The following is a 21,688-nucleotide window of genomic DNA, read 5'->3' as shown; positions in this document are numbered from 1 at the left end:
ACAGGAATCACTCTTTACCTCTTTATTTTATCCCTTGCCAGGCATATCTAATCATCAATAAGACTTACTGATTTTAATTTCTTAATACTGATCCACTTTTCTTCATTTCCTATCAATAGTCCTTTCTAACCAAATGACTACAATAACATTCAAACTGGCCTTTCTGGATCTTCTCCTTTTCCCCTCCAATTCATCTTCCTTCCTGCAGCTATGGGGATTGTTAAAAATCTGATTATGCACCAAATACTCTTAGACTAATGATCAAAATATTTGCTATGAACTGTAACATCTTGCAAGAATTTAATTTTTCCTCCTTTTCCTGCCTCATCTTAAACTAGTCTCTGCACTTTGGCACATGGATTTCTTTCATTTCCCTTTTTTTTTTTTTTTTTTTAAAGTAGGCTCCACACACAATGTGGGCCATGAACTCACAACCCTGAGAATCAAGGGCCTCATGCTCTGATGACTGGCCAGCCAGGCACCCCTCTTTCATTTCTTTAAAAGATCATGGTCGGGGCGACTAGGTGGCTCGGTCGGTTAAGCATCCGACTTCGGCTCAGGTCATGATCTCACGGTCCGTGAGTTCGAGCCCCGTGTCAGGCTCTGTGCTGACCGCTTAGAGCCTGGAGCCTGTTTCAGATTCTGTGTCTCCCTCTCTCTCTGCCCCTCCCCTGTTCATGCTCTGTCTCTCTGTGTCTCAAAAATAAATAAACGTTAAAATTAAAAAAAAAAACAAAAAACAAAAGATCATGGTCTTTTTATGGTCAGTCATATTCCATCCTTCTCCAGGACCTTCATAATGATCTTTTTTATGCCTGGAAACCCTTTCCCTTGCCTTTGTCCATTTGGACTACTATAACAAAAATGCCATAAACTGGGTAGCTTATGAACAACCAAAATTTATTTTCTACATTTCTGGAAGCTGGAGATCCAAGACTGGGATGCCAGCATGCTCAGGTGAGAGCCCTCTTCCAGGGCGCATACTTTTTATTGTATTCTTATATGCTGAAAGTCCAAGCTAGCTCTTTAGGGTCTCTTCTGAGACCCTAATTAATCTCGTTCATAAGGGGTCTACCCTCATGTCTGAAATAACCTCCCCAAAAATCTGTCACCTAATACCATCACCTTGGGCATTAAGATTTCAACATACAAATTTGAGAGGAGGACACAATCATTCATACCATAGTACTCCCTCTCCACTAAATAAATTTCTGCCAGTAATCCTTAAGAGCTCAGCTCAATTATCACTTTCTCAGGAAAGTTTTCCCTGACTCTCCTTTTACCCATTCCTTCTACTAGTTACCTTCCTCTTATATATTTTCTCATTGCTTCCCGCAGTTTTACTTAATAGTGCCTATTCCCAGTTGTAGTTTTTGGTGTGTTTATTTGTGCAATTATCTGTGTATCCCCCTGAGCTATTAGCTTTTTGAGAATATAAATTGATCGTGTCTTTTTGTCTCATTATTGTATCCCCAGTGCCTAACACATAGAAAATATTCAATAACATGAAAAGAATCAGAATTCGAGAAACATGAGAGAACTCTAGGGTTTGGAGGAGGAAGCAGCTCTCCTGGCTACCTAAAACTCATTACTGTAATGCTAAGAGCATAAATCATTTGCACTGTATTTATAAAAAGAAAGTAGGTGTGAAGAGATCATAGTCATTTTTTTGTATGGTGTCTGAAAATAGTATCTTTGCACAAAATTTAGGAGTTAAAGGAGGAGGCCTTGATAAATTTAAAATAAAGGTACTACACCTTAAATTTCCTTCAAAGGCCTGTCAGTAAGTGTAGTTCAGCAGTCTCAGGGGGAGCCTTTACCATTCACAAAAAATAATATGATTCAAGGATATACCTTTAGCTGCTTATATTAAAAAAAACTCTGCTTGGGCACCTGGGTGGCTCAGTCACTTGAGCATCTGACCCTTGATTTCAGCTTATGTCATGATCCCAAGGTGGTGGGATCGAGCCCCATGTCAAACTCTGCACTGAGTGTGGACCCTTCTTAAGATTCTCTTTCTTCTCTCTCTCTCTCTTCACATGCTCTCTCTCTCTCTAAAGAAAAAACAAAAACAAAAAACCCTGCTACCCAGAAAGAGTAGGCTTGTAAAGTACTGAGTTGTATGTGGCTTAAAATCAGATAATAAAAAGAAATACTACTCTTACTCTGGTTCTTCCTAGTTGGTCTCCCTTTCCTGGACAAGGCTTTCAGGAAGATTGTTGACCTGAATTTTCAGTCTCTGTTAGATGGTAAGTCCAGTTATCCACAAAAAACTTGTTGAATATTTACAAGTGTAAATTGCTCCTTGAGAGCTCTTTCACATACAAAGTTAAATATAAACAATAATAATAATAATTTGTCCTTAGAAATGTTTATTAGACAAAATTGCTTGGATAATGTTCCAAATATTAGGTAGGATTTAATTTTTTTAATTATTACTAGATTTTAAGCAATGATTGATGATTAATAATAGCTGTTTCCATAATTGAAAAATTACCATTATGAGTACTTAATCTGTATCAGGCATTAATGTTACTTACGTTAACACTTGGAGGTAAGGTTCCTCATTTTACAAATTAGAGAACTGCAGCTCAAAAGAAGTAAGTGTTGTGCTTAGGATCACTCAGGTTGTAAGGAAAGGCAGGATTTAAACTTAGGTTTATGTTACATTTAAGCCCATGTTTTTAACCAGCTTCTATTCTGTACATGATAAAGGCTTGAGTTTTTATAAGAATGTCTGTGTTTACTATATATGTTGATTTATGTGTTTGAAAATAAAACGGAGAGGATACTTAGATACCTAGTAGTTTGAAGGTATTTCTAGTTTATATAATATTTCTAACTTATGTGTAGAAGATAAATGAAAGTAATACCCTGTTGTTGTTGTTTTTCCTTCCTCAGAGGATAAAGCTCCTCCTTCCTCCCTTTTAGTTCATAAGCTTATCTTCCAGTACATTGAGAAACAAGAATCCTGGAAGAAGAAATGTAAAACACAGCATGAGGTTCCCAAGGTAAATCTGATTAAAGTATTTTGAAAGAAAATTTTGTTTTCTGTCACAAAAAGAAGAGCTCTGAGGGGCTCCTGGGTGGCTCATTTGGTTAGATGTCCAACTCTTGGTTTCGGCTCAGGTCATGATCTCACAGTTTCATGAGTTGGATCCCTGCATCAGGCTCTCCTGGTGGCATGAAGCCTGCTTGGGACACTCTGTCTCTTCCTCTCTCTCTGCCTCTATCCCACTCACACTGTCTCTGTCTCTCTCAAAAATAAGTAAACTTAAAAAAAAATTTTTTTTAATAATAAATTAAAGGGGCGCCTGGGTGGCTCAATCGGTTGAGCATCCAACCTTGGCTTAGGTCATGATCTCACATTTTGTGCATTCGAGTCCCACATCGGGCTCTGTGCTGACAGCTCAGCACCTGGAGCCTGCTTTGGATTCTGTGTCTCATTCTCTCTCTGCCCCTACCCGACTTGTGCTCTTTCTCTGTCTCTCAAAAAAAATAAATGTAAAAAGAATTTTTTTTAAAAATAATAAATTTTTAAAAAAGAAGAGCTGCAATTTTATATATGTAATAGTGGATCCTGAAATTATAAAAATATTGGGGTGCCTGGGTGGCTCAGTTGGTTAAGCATCCGACTTCAGCTCAGGTCATAATCTCACAGTTCATGAATTCAAGTCCCATATCGGGCTCTGTGCTGACAGCTCAGAGCCTGGAGCCTGCTTTGGATTCTGTGTCTCTCTCTCTCTCTGCCCCTCCCCCATTCATGTGCTCTCTCTCGAAAATAAACATTTTTAAAAAATGAAAGTATAGGGGCGTTTGTGTGGCTCAGTCTTTTGGGCGTCTGACTTCGACTCAGGTCATGATCTCACAGCTCATGGGTTCGAGCCCCACATCAGGCTCTGTGCTGACAACTCAGAGCCTGGAGCCTGCTTTGGATTCTGTGTCTTCCTCTCTCTCTGCCCCTCCTCAGCTCAAACTCTGTCTCTGTCTCTCTCTCAAAAATAAACATTACAAAAAAAATTTTATATGAAAGTTTAAATATATAAATTATTTAACTTTGGGGATTTCTTTATAACAGAGCCACTAAAAACTGAAATGTTTTCATAATTTCTTTTTTTTCCCCCCTATTTTTCCCAGATGCTTCAAGAAATTTCACTTGTAGTGAGCCATTATAGACTCCTTGGAGAAGAAATTGAGTTTTTAAAGAGATGGGGACCAAATTATAACCTAATGAACATAGATGTGACTAATACCGAGTAAGTGTATTACTTTCCCAGGGCTGCCTTAACAAAGTGCTACAAACTCAGTGGCTTTAAACAACAGCAATTTATTGTTTCACAGTTGTGGAGGCTAGAAGTCATCAAGATGTTAGCAGGGTTTGTTCTTAAGGAGGGGCTAAGAGAATCTGTTTCATGCCTCTCTCTTAAATTCTAGTGATTTGCTGGCAATCGTTGACATACCTTGGCTTATAAATATATAACTCCAGTATCTGCTTTCATCTTCACATCATGTTCTTCCTGTATGCATGTTTGTGTCCAAGTGCCCCCTTTTTATAAGGACACCAATCATTTTGGATTAGGAGACCATCCCACTCCAGTAGGACTCCATCTTAACTAATTAAATCTGCAATGATCTTACATTCTGAGAGACTAGAGGCTAGGGCTTCAACATATGAATGGCAGTAGGGACATAGTTCAATCTGTAACAGTAAGTAAGTAATCAAAAACTTACTAAAATGATTTCTTTCAGTGAATTTTATGACTAACAATGGAAATGAACAACCATAATAATACTTTGTTCCAGATGTTTTACCCTCTGTCCATTTGATAAGGACAAGAAATAATGTACCACCTAAGTTTCACCTACCAGTGTAAAAAGAAAATATATTTGTTTCATTCTATGTTTGTTTTTTATTTTTAATTGAGGATTTTGTCTTTTACAGATTGAGGCTTTTATTCTCCAGCTCTGCAGCATTTGCAAAGTTTGAGATAACTTTACCTCTCTCAGTTCATTTTCCAACTGTCCGCTTACCTTTTTCCATTCAAAATCACATTGGAAACATTGGGTAAGTAAAGGGCCAGCAGGATAGGGCTCCTAATGACTTTTCTACCTCTCCTCTATTATTTGAAAAATCTCTCAAAGTGGCCAGAAATAATGGATATATATACCATTATTGGATATGCCAATAATGGATAATCCATACTGAGTGCCAAATGTTACTCCTGACTTCCTTTTGAAGGATTTGTTCTTATAATTTAGTGACCTTCATTGCTAGCACCAGTGGATACTGGAGACCACTGGTATATTCTTTTATACTTGCTCCACTTTTTGAATAATCTTACCTAAAACAGGAGCCCAAAAAGGAAAAAAATGGGTATAAGCTTAGCCCAGATCATATATAAACAACCTTTATGCCCTTAAAAACAGAATATCACTTAATCACTTAGTAATCATTTAAAAAAGCTGTGCAGTCATAATGCTTTTCTCAATTAGCCTTTGTAACCAGACATAACAATATTTCATTCCTATTTGTGACTTTTTAGACATACAGTTGACAGTTTGTAAGATGGTAGAGTTTAGAATGCACCCACCTCAAATCCATCAGCAAACACCAGCAGTTTAGATTTTTAGCTAAGTCAAGATACCGCCCAGTTCATACAGAATTGCTCTTAGGCCTTGTTTTTGGAATCCCAGTTCAAACTGGACAGTCTATTTTTAGAAATGTCTATTTATGCTTCCTAAAAGACTCAGAGACCATACCCAAAAACATGAATTCCACTGAAATGCTATCGATAAGTAAGTTTCCAGAAAAATTAATGAACCTTTCGTTCTTTCTAGCCAAGATGAAATCACTGCAATTCTATCTAAAGTGCCACTGGAGGACAACTACCTAAAGAATGTAGTCAAGCAAATTTACCAAGATCTACTTCAGGACTGCCATTTCTACCACTAGACCTATGGACTACAGCTATAATAACCAAGCATAGCGCACATCATAATGATACTACATCGGAGTATCCATTGCTATTTAATCTTTGTCTTTAGGTGATAGAAAGAAGCCTCATAAAACTCCTCCTGATGATGTTATAGTTAATTTGTTATAGTTAATATGGCTAGTGTTTAAATCTCTACAGTCAGGAATGATGAAAGTCCTCAAATAGCCTTTTATCAACTTGCTCATCTTTTTATGAAAGGTTCAAATAGTAGAACACTTAGGGAAAATTTCTTCTAATTAAAGTTGTGCTCTTTGCTTTAGTACAGGCCCTACAGAGTAACTTTAAGTGGAGCTGTCACTGCTGACAAAAACATTAGCCATTTCCTCATATGTACAGCTCTAATTTTTTGGTTGCCGGCCTTCTGTCTAGTAGGTATTTTTCTGGGATAGAGATTTATATGTCTACAAACTACTCATTCTCCTTTTTCTTCATTTTAAAAATTTTATTAAGAAAAAGCAATAGCACTCAGCTATTCAAATGGTTGCCATCTTTTCTAGAGGGCCTTGCCTTTTATTATGTAATATGTGTTAATATTTTCTCAGTATAATTTTGTAGAGAAAGTTAATTCATTTTGGGCCAGTACATATATGTAAATATATTGATATTTTTTTGTTTTTGTGATGTAGTAAGGAGATATATATATATACATATGGAAATACATAGTCGTGTATAGAGAGATACTCTTCTGCCTAGGCAATTTCCATCTTTCTGAAGGATGCTTTACAGCAAGATTCTCAGTCTCTTTCTATCAAATAATTGTACTTCAAACAATATCAAATTTAAAACCACCAGTTCTGTCAAGTTCTGGCAGTAGTAATTAATTTAATGTGAGAATTGGTTTCTGAAGCCACACCCTTCTCATAAACAAAAATAAGCCATATCCATTGATATTGAACGACCAGTATTATCTGTGAGATAAATATGAGAAAATTTAATTGAATCCTAATCATGATAATTTTTTCATTTCTTTTATATTTAATTATAAACTAAAATATATTTGCATTTCAAACTAATTCATATTAAAATTTTGCTTTATACTTTACGATCAGGTTAAAGTCCTCTGGGTCCCATGAATGTTATCTTTGCTCTTAAATTGGCTTTTACTTCTGAGCTATTGGTCAGAAAGATCACATGGTCTTTTAAACCTCAAATTCAACATAAAATTTATTTTCCATAAAAATCAAGATGTAAATATTCTTGAAAAACTTTTAAAGTCACCAATGTGGCCTGTTTTCCATGAAACTTAAATTAGTTTTCTTATTGGAGTTGTTTTATTTATTTTCTGTAAACCTAAAAAGTAGAGATTTTCTTTTATTCATTTTGGTAAACTGGAATGACCAGCTTCAAGAATGATTTGGCTTGTAATTATGGACTCTGCTTTCTTGGGTTTAGATACAAAATTGTAATATATACCTAGTTATTTGCATTTGTATTTGTTCAAAGGATTGGCTATTTCTATAAAAATTTTTTGGAAATTGTTCCTTCACTAATTAGAAGCAGACTGGTTTTGCACTATTAAAATAAGTTTATTATATGAAATCTTTTTTTTTTATGTTTGTTTATTTTTGAGAGAGACAGAGCATAAGCAGAGGAAGGGCAAAGAGAGAGGAAGGCACATAATCAGAAGCAGGCTCCAGGCTCCATGATGTTAGCACAGAGCCTGATGTGGGGCTCAAACTGACGAACCCTGAGATCATGACCCTAGCCAAAGTTGTATGTCTCGCCAACTGAGCCACCCAGGCGCCCCTATTATATGAAATCTTTTTAAGCAGTGTCTGTTTATGAAGTGAAGAGGTTTGTTGTTGTTTTTTACCATGTATTCAATAGACCTGTGAAGATAGAAAAAGGAAGCTCTCTCTAGAAATACACACTCGAAAATTCAGATAAGATTAAAATATGTCAGGACCTGAGTGTAAGAACGAGATACAAACTATAGTTATCCCTATGTCTCTGAAAGACAGTAAAAGAAAACTATTTGAAGTTCCTTAGGAAACTGATTTCTAAGGGCTAATGGAGTGGTTCTCCAAGTATAGTCCCTAGACTAGTAGCATCAGTTTCTCCCCAAACCTGCTGTATCAGAAACGCTAGGGGTGGGGACCAGTACTCTGTGTGTGTTTATTTTTTTTTACTTTCTTTTTCTTTTTCGTTTATTTATTTATTTTGAGAGAGATTGCGAGCAAGGGAGGGGCAGAGAGAGACAAGAGAGAGAATTCCAAGCCAGGCTCTCGATGTCAGCACAGGGCCCCATAGGGCCCCTTGCAGGGCTTAAACTCATATGACTTGAGCTGGAATTAAGAGCCAGATATTTAACCACTCAGCCACCCAGGCACCCCTTAACTTTTTTTTTTTCAATAACTTCACTAAAATATAATTGACATCATACAATTCACCTTTTATTTTTTAATTTAAAAAAATTGTTTTCAAAGTTTATTTATTTTTGAGAGACAGAGTGTGAGCAGGGGAGGGACAGAGAGAGAGAGGGAGACACAGAAACCAAAACAGGCCCCAGGCTCCAAGCTGTTAGCATAGAGCCTGATGCAGGGCTCGAACCCACGAACCATGAGATCATGACCTGAGTCAAAATCAGCACTCAACCTACTGAGCCACCCAGACACCCCACACCTTTAGAGAGAGTGCACACATGTGAGTGCAGGAAGAGCAGAGAGAGAGAGGGAGAGAGAGAATCCCATGCAAGATCTGTTGTGTCAGCGCAGAGCCCAACATGGATCTGAGTCCCATGAACTGCAAGAACATGACCTGAGTCAAGATCAAGTCGGACACTCAACTGACTGAGCCACCCAGGTGCCCCTGGACCCTTATCTTACATCACATACAAAAATTAACTCAAAATGGATCAAAGAACTAAATGTTAAGAGCTAAAACTATGAAGTATAAAGCTCTTAGAAAAAAAGCATAGGGGAAAAGCTTTGCAATGTTGGATTTGGTGATAAATTTTTAGATATGATGCCAAATTACAGGCAAAAGAAGTAAAAATAGATAAATTAGACTATATCAAAATTTGAAATTTGTGCAATAAAATAGGACATAAACTGGGGCACAGTGCTGAAGAAATTAAAAGCCTAAATAAATGGAAGACATTCCATATGCATGGGTTGAAAGACAAGCTGTTAAGATGGCAATACTACCTAAAGTAATGTGCAGATTGAAAGCAGCCCCTATCAAAATCCCATCAACCTTTTTAGGATGGAAAATGGAAAAGTTGATCCTAAAAATTTCTATGGAATTGCAAAGGACACTCATGGTATATCTGATAAGGGTCTAGTATCCAGAATATATAAAGAATTCTTGAAACTTAACAAGTAGACAATCCAATTTTTTAAATGGACAAAGGACTTGAATAGACGTTTTTCCAAAGAAGATATACAATGGCATATACAACAAGTATATGAAAAAAAATACTTGACATCGTTAGTCATTAGGAAAATGCAAATTCAAACCATGATGAGATACCACCTTAAACCTATTAGAATGAGTAAATTTTTAAAATTTTTTTTTAGATGTTTATTTTTGAGACTGAGTGAACAGGGAAGAGGCAGAGAGGGAGACAGAGTATTTGAAGCAGTCACCGCACTGATAGCAGCAAGCCCAGTGCAGGGCTCGAACTCACAAACTGCGAGATCATGACCTGAGTAAAGTCAGTGACTCAACCAACTAAGCCACCCAGGCAGTCCTAGAATGGATAATTTTTAAAATGAAAAATAAGGAGGCGCCTGGGCATCTCAGTCCGTTGAGCATCCAACTTTGGCTCAGGTCAAACTTTGGCTCGTGAGCTCACTTTGGCTCGTGAGCTCTATGCCAACAGTTCAGAGCTTGGAGTTTGCTTCAGATTCTGTCTCTGTCTCTGTCTCTGTCTCTCTCTCTCTCTCTCTCTCTCTCTCTCTCTCTCTCTTTGCCCCTTTCCCTCCCCCCAAGAAAAAAAGACTTAAAAAATGGAAAATAAGGGGCCCCTGGCTGGCTCAGTCAGTGGAGCATGCAATTCTTGATCTCAAGATTGTGAGTTTGAGCCCCATGTCGGGCATAGAGATTACTCAATAAATAAATAGGGTCGCCTGGTAGCTCAGCATCCCAACTCTTGATTTCGGCTCAAGTCATGATCTCACAGATTTGTGAGATGGAGCCCCAGGTCAGGCTCTGTGATGACAGCACAGAGCCTGCTTGGGGTTCTTTCTCTCCGTCTCTCTCTGCCCCTCCCCTGCTTGCACTCATGCATGCACCCTCTCTCTCTCTCAAAATAAGCAAGGAAATAAACTGGAAAGTAAGTGTTGGAGGAGATATGGAGAAATCAAAACCTTGTGATTTCTGGTGAGAATGTAAAATTAAGAAGCATGTACAATTCTTTAAACACTTTTATACAACTTTAAGTCCAAAAGGCTGTCATTCTAGTTTTTCTTTATTTTTAAAGTAGGCTTCAGGCTCAGCACAGAGCCCAACATGGGGCTTGAACTCATGACCCTGAGATCAAGACCTGAGCTGAGCTTGTATCAGATGCTTAACCAACTGAACCATCCAGGTGCCCCAAAATGCTGTCATTTTAAACATTACTTGTAGAGGGGCGCCTGGGTGGCTCAGTCGGTTAAGCGTCCGACTTCGGCTCAGGTCATGATCTCACGGTCCATGAGTTCGAGCCCCGCGTCAGGCTCTGGGCTGTCAGCTCAGAGCCTGGAGCCTGCTTCGAATTCTGTGTCTCCCTCTCTCTCTGCCCCTCCCCCGTTCATGCTCTGTCTCTCTCTGTCTCAAAAATAAATAAACGTTAAAAAAAAAATTTAAACATTACTTGTAGAAATTCTAAAAATAATGTCACATTTAATAAGGAAACTCTAAAGCACAAATTCTCAGAAGCAGTCACTGTCAACCTGTCAATTGTCAACATCAGTATTTATAATTAACTAGTATGGTTTTCATGTCACCTGAGGATGCTGGTAGAGTGATCATGAGATAACCTCATCCAACTGAATGGGCAAGGAAACACTCATCAATATTTTATGTATGTTGGGTTTTCACTCTTTATTTATGACAAGTATTCTGCATCTGTGATTCTCTCCAGTCAACAGTTCTTTGAAATGTGGCATCGGCCAGTCGGAGAATGGAGTCATCTGACTCACCCTTCCTGTGAATGGGCTCATCGATAGTGAAGGTTTTAAACTGGCTGTTGAACCTGTCTGTCACTTTGTCAACTTCAGCCTTATTCATCTAGAGGGATCCGTGGTCCTTGGTACTGATGACACGGTTGCTGGCTGAGCATTTCTGCCATATAGGTACATATAGGTCCATGAACTGGCTGGAGTCATTCTGTATGTGGAGGGCGCACCTGGTTCTGCCAGGAGGGAGCCCTGGCAGAACCTGTGCCTGACCACAGGACCTACCTGGTGCCAGCCACCACAACCAGTGGGAGCAAGGAAAGTCATCAGTATTTTATATAAAGAGAAGACTGCCTGCTAGGGGCTTGGGTTCTAACATTCCCATTCCTATACTCCACAAATGAGCGGAATGACTGAAAAGCTTCCAGTTTCCTAGAGGGTAGGGCAAGTCTTTCTAACCCAAGATGTTTAGTTGGGGACTTTCATTGTTTGGGACGATTGGAGTGTCCAGTTGTTCCCAGTAATAATATGTCCAGGGTGGTCAGCTTCTAGATAATTAGTCTGAGCTGATTGTATGCCAGGCTATCCAATCAAGTTTTTCAGCTGTTCCTCTGAATTTCTCCTGTATTGGATAAAAATTGTTTTGGGAGTGTGTCTAAGGCTAGCTCTTGCTGAGATAGGGGTGAAGATTTTCACCATCTTCTGATAGAACCTAGATTCCATTGCTCTGCAATGTCTCTGCCCTGATGAGGGTGGAGAGCAGGCTCTAACCCCCTTTCCTTCTTTCCTCTGGAGACCTTTTCTGAGTTAAGACTGATATGAAGCAGTGCAGCTAAGTCTGACCCAAGTTTCTGCTATAAACATACTGGATTAGCATCTTTTCTGTGGCAACAGCTGGCAGCAGTTAACCTCTCTGAGTTTCATTTTCCTCACTTGTAAAACAATAGTAGTACTTTCTCACATATTAGTTTCTTTTTTTATGTTTATTTTTGAGAGAGAGAGAGAGAGACACAGAGCGTGAGTGGGGAAGGGGTGGAGAGAGAGAGATACAGAAACTGAAACAGGCTCCAGGCTCTTTCTCACAGTGTTAGTATTAAATGAGTTCATGTATATAAAGCGTTGCACAAAGTAAGTACTCAAAAAATGGTAAACATATAGCATATTTTTAATACATACAGAGTACTCAGAAAATTTAATTACTAAAAAGCAGATTGGGGGCACCTGGGTGGCTCAGTCGGTTAAGCGTCCGACTTCAGCTTAGGTCATGATCTCGTGGTTTGTGAGTTCGAGCCCCGCGTCGGGCTCTGTGCTGACAGCTCAGAGCCTGGAGCCTGCTTTGGATTCTGTGTCTCACTTTCTCTCTGCCCCTCCCCTGCTCATGCTCTGTCTCTCTCTGTCTCAAAAATAAATAAAACATAAAAAACATTTTTTAAATAAAAATTTTAAAAAGCAGATTTGATTGTTTGATACACAGAACCTATGTAATATTATTATTTTAAAACATGTTTACCCTAAATCTAATCATTAGAAGTAAGTAGCCAAAATCCAGATTACTGGACATTTTCTAGACAACTGGCTTGGCATCTTCAAAAATGTCAATGTCATGAAATCAAAACAAAACAAAAAGACAGGGGATCTCTCCTAGATTACAAGAGACTAAAGATACTTTTGAAAGGCAATGCTTGATCCTTGATTAAATCCTTTATTAAAAAACACAAGGGGTGCCAGTTGGTTAAGCGTCTGACTTCAGCTCAGTTCAGGATCTCCTGGTTTGTGAGTCTGAGCCCCACATTGGGCTCTGTGCTGACAGCTCAGAGCCTGGAGCCTGTTTCAAAATCTGTGTCTCACTCTCTTTGCCCCTCTCCCACTTGCTCGCATGCTCTCTCTCTTTCTCTCTCTCTCTCTCAAAAATAAACATTAAAGGGGTGCCTGGTGGCTTAGTCTGTTGAACGTCCGACTTCAGCTCTGGTCATGATCTCTCAGTTCGTGAGTTTGAGCCCCATGTCGGGGCTCTGTGCTGCCAGCTCAGAGCCTGGAGCCTGCTTCAGATTGTGTGTCTCCCTCTGTCTCCACCCCACCCCTGATTGTGCTCTGTCTCAGTCTTTCAAAAATGAATAAACATAAAAAAAATTTTTTTTAATAAATAAAAATACACATTAATAAATAAATACATAATAAATAAATAAAAACCCCACAACCCAGGGGCACCTGGCTGGCTCAGTCAGAGGAGCTTGTGACAACTCTTGAGCCTGAGGTCATGAGTTCAAGCCCCACATTGGGTGTAAAGATTACTTAAATAAATAAAACTTTAAAAAAATTAACAAAAATTGAATTTTAAAATTTAAATTTACGCTTAAAATAATTTATTCAACAATTCATGAATCAAGCAGCATCCTATCTAGCAATAGAAAGGAACTCGGAAGGACTGTACAAAGTGGAAGGTTTTTGAAATGCCAAAACGGGGCAGGAAAAAGAAATTATTAGTAAAGAATGCATTGTTTCATGCAAGGTTGCCCTTCTGAAGGGAAGGTCAGGGATCTGTGGATTATCTCACTAGTGCTGAGTAGGTAATTCCATGTCGACCAGTTAAAGGTTACATTCCAGAAAAGCTAAAACTGAAATTAGGTTAGGTATTAAGTTTTGGTTTGCTGACATGTAGCTTAGCACAAATGACTCCACTTTTGGTCTGTTGCTCCTTTTTTAACACCTATTAAGGATATTTTGAGAACACTTGGAAATCTGAATATAAACCATATATTAGATAATATTCTTGTATCAGTGTTACATTTCTCAGGTGTGATAACAGTATTGTAGTTATATAGGAGAATGTCCTTATTAGAAAATGCATGTCTGCAACTTACTTTCAAATGGCTTTTTAAAAGTGTCTGTTTATACATGTACGTGTGTGAGAGAAACAACATTACTGTAGGCTGGTTTTTTTCAAAATAAAAAATTGGAAATAAAAAGAGTTTTGCTTGATGACTAAGTAACTAAAGGCAGTATAGTTGAGACTGATTTCATCCAGGTTGTAGCAAAGTTTGATTAATCTGTTTTGTTCCATAAGGTAGATATATCTTCCTTCAACTTTTTAAAAAATAACTCTAGGGGGGCGCCTGGGTGGCTCAGTCGGTTAAGCGTCCGACTTCAACTCAGGTCACGATCTCACGGCCCGTGAGTTCGAGCCCCGCGTCGGGCTCTGGGCTGATGGCTCAGAGCCTGGAGCCTGCTTCCGATTCTGTGTCTCCCTCTATCTCTGCCCCTCCCCCGTTCATGCTCTGTCTCTCTCTGTCTCAAAAATAAATAAACGTTAAAAAAAAATTTTTTTAAATAACTCTAGGACTAACATGGGGCTCAAACTCACAACCCCGAGATCAAGAATGGCATGCTCTACCAACTGAGCCAGACACACACCCCTTCTTTCAACTATTTTTTTTATGTTTATTTATTTTTGAAAGAGAGAGAGAGAGACAGAGTGTGAGCAGGGGAGAGGCAGAGAGAGAGAGAGGGAGACACACAATCTGAAGCAGGGTCCAGGCTCTGCCCTGGCAGCACAGAGCCCCAGGAGGTCCAAACCCACAAACCCAGAGAGAGAGAGATCAGGACCTGAACTGAAGTCGGAAGCTTAGCCAACTGAGCAACCCAGGCACCACTTCAACTATTTTTTGATGCCAAATTTGATTTCTTCCTTCCCTAGACTATGGCAAATTCTTGCTTTTTTTTTTTTTTTAAGACTAGGAGCAAGGCAGAGATAGAGAATGAGAATCCCAAGCAGGCTCTGCCCTGGCAGCGCAGAGCCAGGCAGGGATGGATCCCAACCCTGGGATCATGACCCAAGCCAAATCACGAGTTAGTAGTTCAACTAACTGAGCCACCCAGACATCCTGCAAATTCTTGCTCTCCTTTTCTTTTTTCTTTCTTTCTTTCTTTCTTTTTTTTTTTTTTTTTTTTTTTTTTTAAGAAACGTCAACTGGTTAATTCCAGGCTCAACCTTTCTACCTCCATACACACATGGCCCCTGGATGGGCACTTCAGAGGCCTTGTGCTGTGCTGTGGCCTGACCTGGTACCAGTCCCTCTCTGGTGATGGCCCAGTTGTAGCTCTTCCGGGAGTCTAACACTTCTTCTACCCACGCCTCCAGATTCTCTCAGGTGATGAAATGTTTTGCCTCCTCCTGCAGCTGCCGCACCTTCCTGATCCTTTGGCTGCTCCCAGGCCTGCGCCTCTCGGCCCACGGGGCCTTCTCCTCTACTTGCCACTGCTCCTGCTCCCGCACCTCCGCCTCCTGCCGCAGTCCCCCTAACCATAGCTCGTGCAGTTGCTGGTTCTCCGCCCGGTTCCAAGCCAGCAGGTTACTGTAGTCAGCTGCATCCTGCAGCACCTTACTCTCTGCCAGGTTCCCTGCCCAGGCCTCGTGCACCTTCTTCCATACCTTGGACACGAACTCCAGCCTGAGGGCGCGCATCGACTGGAGGTACTGCCGGTAATGCTCGGTCTGCATGAAGAACTCCACAGAACCCACCTCAGGCGGGGGTCGCCACGCCCCCGACCTTGGACTTGGCCTGGTGGGGCGGGGGGGATGGGGGGCAGTATCCTGGCAGGTCTTGCAGCCACGAATGGGCAGCAGCAGTAGAGCCCTCAAATTCTTGCTCTTAATGTTCCCCAATCCTTTAAAATTTTTCCAAAAAGGCAAGTTTTATCAAGTGTTCTTTTTAAAAAATCGGATCTAAGTCTGCATTATTTTTTAGTTTTTGTGTGGGTATACATTCGCATGGTCCTAAATTCATAAAGTACAAAAAGGAAAGGAAAAAGTTTCCCTTTTATTCTGTCCTCAGACACACAGTTTCCCTTCTTGGAGACATCCAATGTTACCAGTTTCTTGTCCACCTTACCAAAGCTTTCCCGTGTACAAAAGCGAACATGTGTGCAAGTAGATATGAGGGTGTAAATATATATTTCTTCTCTCCCTTTTTTACACAGATAATAGCTCCTCAATACACATTGTCCTTCATTTTGTCTTTTTCACTTAACTAAATATCTTGATAGGTTCAGAGCAGTACATAAAGAACTTCCAACAGATATTTTTTTCCTTTTAGTTAAACAGTCCACAGGATGAATGTATCATACCGCTATTGATAAACATGTAGGTTGCTTACCACCTACGGCAATGCTGAAATGTTGCACAATTGTAAGTTTATCTAGGACAGCTTCCTAGAAAGGGAGCTGTTGAGTCAAAGCATAGTTACATTTGTAATTTTAATAGATACCACCAAACTGTCCTCTAAAATACTATATAGTTGTATTAATCCTACTAGCAATAAACACCTGGTTCCCTAAATTTACTAATCCAGTACATTCCAAACTTTTTGATGGTGTCTCAGGTTTTAATTTGCATTTTCGCAGTATGTGTGAGGTTGAGTTTCTTTGTATATACTTTAGAGCAATTTTTATCTCCTTTTCTGTGTATTAGGTATTGATAAACTTTGCCCATTTTTTTGAGTTATTTCTCTTTCTCATTGACTTGCAAGACATCTTTAAGTATAAGAGAAAAGAAACTCTTTGTGATAGTGGTGTGCTAAATTTCCCCCTAGTTTGTGGTTTTATTTGACTTTATTTATGATGGGTTTTGCCATTTAGAATTTTAAAGGTATGTAGTCACATATATTAATATTTTCTTTTATAGCTTTTGAGTTTGTGTTATACTTAGATTTTCACCACTATAAGATCTATGGTTTCTCTTAGACTTTTATGACTTAATACTTTATATCTTTGAGCCAACTGGAAATTTATCCTGACAAAAAGTATGAGATAAGGATACAAATTAATTTTTTTCCAGATGTCTATGGGGTTATTCCGGCACCATTTAATAAACAGCTTGTTTCCCCCACTGATTTGGAATGCCTTTTTTATCATATACTAGATTTCTCTATGTATTCCTATCTGAGTGTGGTAGGCAGAATAATAGCCACCACGACCACCACCCCTCCCACAACGAAGATGTCCACATCCTAAAACAGGTGAATGTTGCCTTAAATGGCCATAGGGACTTTGCAGAGGTTTTGAAGGATCTTGACATGGGGAGACTATTCTGGATCAGCTGGGTAGGCCCAATGTCATCACAAGGATTTTCTGTAAGAGGAAAGCAGAATGTCAAGAGTCAAAGAAGGAGATGCGATCATGGAAGTAGAGATCAGAATGATTGGTGACTTTAGTGCACACACTGTCTGACAGTACTGCTGGTAAGGTGACTCAAAATGCAGATGCCCCATGTGGTCCCTGGGTGGCTCAGTCAGTTAAGCCCCTGACTTTGGCTCAGGTCATGATCTTACGGCTTGTCAGTTCAAACCCTGCATTGGACCTTGTGCTGACAGCTTAGTGCCTGGAGCTGCTTTGGATGCTGTGCCTCCCTCTTTCTCTATCCCTCCCCTGCTAATGCTCTGTCTCTCAAAATTAAATGTTGAAAAAAAAAGAATGCAGATGCCTCTAGAACCTGGAGAAGGTAAGGTTTTGTCCTAGGACCTCCAGAAGAGACACAATTCTGCCAAGACCTCAGTTTTAGCCTGGTGAAACCCATTTAGGAATTCTGACCTCCATAACTGTAAGATAATACATCTTCATTATTTTAAGCCACTAAATTTGTGGTAATTTGTTACAGCAGCAATAGGAAACTAAGGCACTGATAAAACTATTCTATTCCATTGACCCATCTTATTGTACAAGTACTTTGTAATTATTGTAGTTTTATAGTATGTTTTAATATCTGGTCAATTCAGGATTTATTATTTCAGGGTTTTCCTGGCTCTTAATGGTTTTTAATTTTATCATATAAACATAAGAACTAGCTTGTTCCGTTCCCCAAAAAATCTTGCTGTTATTTTTACTGAGATCATGTTATATTAGAGATCAACTAATGGAAAAGCAACATCTTTAAGATTTTGAGTCTTCCAATAGTATGCTTTTCTGTTTTGCATCCTTCTTTGATATCTTAAAGTTTCCTTTATACAGGATTTGCACTTTTCTTGTTAAACTGATTCCAAGGCATTTTATATTTTAGTTAAAATTTTTAAATTACCATCATAAAGTCAAAATAAATTCAAACCAAAAATTCAAATAATATACAAAAGAATACAGAGGAAGGCGAAGTCATCCAAAATCTTAGTATTGGGCATCCTTCCACATACTAGGTACTCTTAGCCATAAAGAAGAGCAGTGGCTATTGGTAAGGCAACCAAAGGTGACTGTCACAAATCTCATTGGGATTTCTATTGGGAATTTGTTGATGTTGGACAATTTTCAACTTTATAATTTCGAGACCTCTCCTCTGAGAAGATCGTTTTAGAGATTTCTCCACATAAGTCCTGAACATTTCTAAAAGTTTATTTGTAGACATTTATGGGTTTTGTTGCTACTGTGAATGGGATCTTTTTCTTCTATTACATTGTCTAATTAGTTATTAAGACTTATTAAAGGGCTGATCTTTTTACATTTTGTCATTGGTTACACTAATGTACTTTCTTTTGTTTTTTTAATATTTAAAAATTTATTTATTTATTTTGAGCAGGGGTGGGGAGGGGCGGGGGAGGGGGAGAGGGGAGAGAGAATCCCAAGCAGGCTCCACACGGTGAGCACAGAGCCCAAAGGGAGCTCAAACTCACAAGCTGTGAGATCCTGACATGAGCCGAAATCAAGAGTCAATTAACCGACTAAGCCGCCCAGGTGCCCCTATTATCTTTAATTATTACACCCAGTGACACTTCCTGAACAGTAGTAAATAATCGTAGCAATACACAATTTTGTTCTTGATTGATTGATCGATTTATTTTTATTTTTATTTTTTATTTTTTTTATTTTTTTTGAGACCTAGAGACAGAGGGCACACCAGGAGTTGGACACTTAACCAACTGAGCCACCCAGGTGCCCCAGATTGATATTTAAGTAATCTTTACACCCAAAGTGGGGCTTGAACTCACAAGATCAAGAGTCACATCCTCCTCCTACTGAGCCAGCAAAGGTGTCCCTGTTCTTGATTTTAATCAAAGTATTTCTAACAGTTTACCAGTAAGCAGACAATGGTAGCTTGTTTGGGATATCCGTGTTTTTTTCCTGATCATGCTAAGAAAACATTTAATTCCTTTTTATTCATTTTTTAAAATGTTTTATTTTTGAGAGACAGTGGAAGTGGGGGAGGGCAGAAACAGAGGGAGACACAGAATCCAAAGCAGGTTTCAGCCTCTGAGCTGTCAGCACAGAACCTGACGCAGGGTTGGAACCCAAATCCACGAACTGTGAGATCATGACCTGAGCTGAAGTCAGTTGCTTAACTGAGTCACCCCAGTGCCCCTCTAATTCCTTTTTACGTTTTCCTCCTCTTAATCAGGAATTTATGTTGAATTTTGTTGAATGCTTTTTCAAAATGATGAAATTAACAAAATAAGTTTTCTCCTTGACCTATTAATAAGGTCAATTATAATAGATTTCCTAATATTGGATCATCCTTGTACTACTCAATTGGATCACTTGGACATGACAGTGGATTTCCCTTTCTATGCTCCAGGCTGCCTATGCCATGAGATTATTTTCCTTGAGACAAAAGATCATGCTTCTGATGATTAAATTTTGGTTTTACTAGAGGTTACTTCCTTGAGGTTTCAGATAGGTCATTCAGATTGTAATTTAGGATATATCCAAAATTTTTCTTTTCTTTAATTTTTTTTAAAGTTTATTCATTATTGACAGACAGAGGGAGACAGAGCATGAGCATGGGAGGGACAGAGAGAGGGGGAGACAGAATCTGAAGCAGGCTCCAGGCTCTGAACTGTCAGTACAGAGAACGACGTGGGGCTTGAACTCATGAACTGTGAGATCATGACCTGAGCCGAAGTTGGACACTTAACCGACCAAGCCACCCAGGCACCCCTATACCCAAAACTTTTTTTTTTTTAATGTTTATTTATTTCTGAGACAGAGAGAGAGAGACAGAGCATGAGTGGGGGAGGGGCAGAGAGAAAGGAAGAATCAGAAGCAGGCTCCAGGCTCTGAGCTGTCAGCACAGACCCCAATGCAGGACTCGAACTTACAAACTGTGAGATCATGACCTGAGCCAAAGTTGGTTACTCAACCGACTGAGCCACCCAGGCGCCCCTACCCAAAACTTTGCAATCACACATTTATAAATATTCACATGGATTGCTTAAACTGTTAGCAATAAATCTAGCTTTCTTATTTCTAAGTGTGTAGTGGGTTGTCTTGGAAGAAAGAAACAGAAAACTACTCAAACTGGTTTAAGCAGAAGAAATGGAAGGGACATTTATTGGAATGTAGAAGTATCTCATAGTGCTTCTGGGACCCTGAGAAGTTGGAAATACCTGGAAAGCGGTCAGATTTCAGAATTGTTTCTGTCTTATTTTCTCAGTCTCTCAATTTCTTAATCTTTCTACAGATGGGGTTTCTCTGGTTTGACATCCACACAGCCACAGGAACTGGATTTTAATGAAAGGTCAAAGTCACATATTATTTCATTCAGCCAAGAGGGGCTGTGGGTTTGCAGATGTTCTAAGGAAGATGTGTGAAGAATGAGAGGTAAAGGTGGGTATCTCTGGTATGGAAGGCACTTCACTACTATCTCCAGGTACTATCTGTAATCACATAGTTAGGTTGATTCTATCTCCAGAATGCTTCTTGAGTCTGTCATTGCTCCAACTCAAGCAAGACTTCATCACTTGTCTGAAATATTGCAAGAGCTAACAGTTTTTGCTGTCCTTACTTCCCTAAAATCTCTCCTTCACTGCCACAATGATGAGAGGATTAAATAAAAACTTTATGAACTTTAAAGCACTCCACAAATATAAACTAGTAGTGGGGGGGGGGACAGATATAAATAAAGTAGTAGTGGGGGGGGGGGAACAGGAAGAAAAACAACATAGGACTCGTCTGCTCAAAAACTTTAAATGACTTCCTCATCAACTAAAGAATAAAGACCAAAAAGTTCCAGACATGTCCTTAAGTTCCCTCATAACCCGAACTAAACGTTAACTTCCCAGTATCAGCGACTCCACATTACTTTTCTTCCCTCACCAGACAATACTATTCCTTGACCATGTCGTTAATTTCCACGCCCAAATTGATATCCTTGCTTCTTTCATCTCCTCTTCTTGGTCCAGGAAACTCCATTCACTCTTTAAAACCAGAATCACAGGTCAATCTTTCCAGTAAACCATGATAAAGTTTATCTTCTCAAAATCAATGCCTCCTTCCTCTGGAGTCTTGCAAATCTCCAGTAAAATACCAAGGCTTGACTAATATTTCAGCCATTTTTCTTCCCTTCGCTAGCTTAGTTTTCCACTTCCACCTGTCCACTCGAGCATCCTCAGCCGCACCACCTCCAGGGGCCTGAAAAACGCCAGGCTCCGGGAATTTGAGTCAGAAGTTCAGAGCAATCTCAAGTGCCTAACGCTCAGGTTTAGATACTTCACAAGCAAATCAAGAATGGCTCTCTGGGACCAGGCTTCTCCCTAGAGGGGCTGAGGCACTAAAACAGGCGTGCGCCGGCAGTGCATACTGGGAGATGGAGTCTCCGGACAACCCCACTACCTCCTG

General features: G+C 39.4%; 1 protein-coding gene across 4 annotated transcripts in view; it reads left to right on the top strand.

The window, feature by feature from the left end:
• The window catches only part of KNL1 (kinetochore scaffold 1), a 64,935-nt gene extending 58,848 nt beyond the window's left edge, over nucleotides 1-6,087 (top strand). For all 4 annotated transcript variants that reach the window (XM_058738168.1, XM_058738171.1, XM_058738172.1 and 1 more), the window contains 5 exons: nucleotides 2,181-2,249; nucleotides 2,902-3,011; nucleotides 4,138-4,256; nucleotides 4,943-5,065; nucleotides 5,839-6,087. In XM_058738168.1, the coding sequence (XP_058594151.1) occupies nucleotides 2,181-2,249; nucleotides 2,902-3,011; nucleotides 4,138-4,256; nucleotides 4,943-5,065; nucleotides 5,839-5,953 (536 nt within the window). In that variant the 3' untranslated portion in view covers nucleotides 5,954-6,087. The remainder of the gene's footprint in view (nucleotides 1-2,180; nucleotides 2,250-2,901; nucleotides 3,012-4,137; nucleotides 4,257-4,942; nucleotides 5,066-5,838) is intronic.
• Nucleotides 6,088-21,688: the final 15,601 nt, after the last annotated feature.

The sequence above is a fragment of the Neofelis nebulosa genome, chromosome 7, assembly GCF_028018385.1.
Source record: "Neofelis nebulosa isolate mNeoNeb1 chromosome 7, mNeoNeb1.pri, whole genome shotgun sequence".
In the NCBI taxonomy this organism is placed as follows: domain Eukaryota; kingdom Metazoa; phylum Chordata; class Mammalia; order Carnivora; family Felidae; genus Neofelis; species Neofelis nebulosa.
The sequence above is the reverse complement of the archived record's forward strand: the minus strand, read 5'-3'. Positions and strand labels throughout refer to the sequence as shown.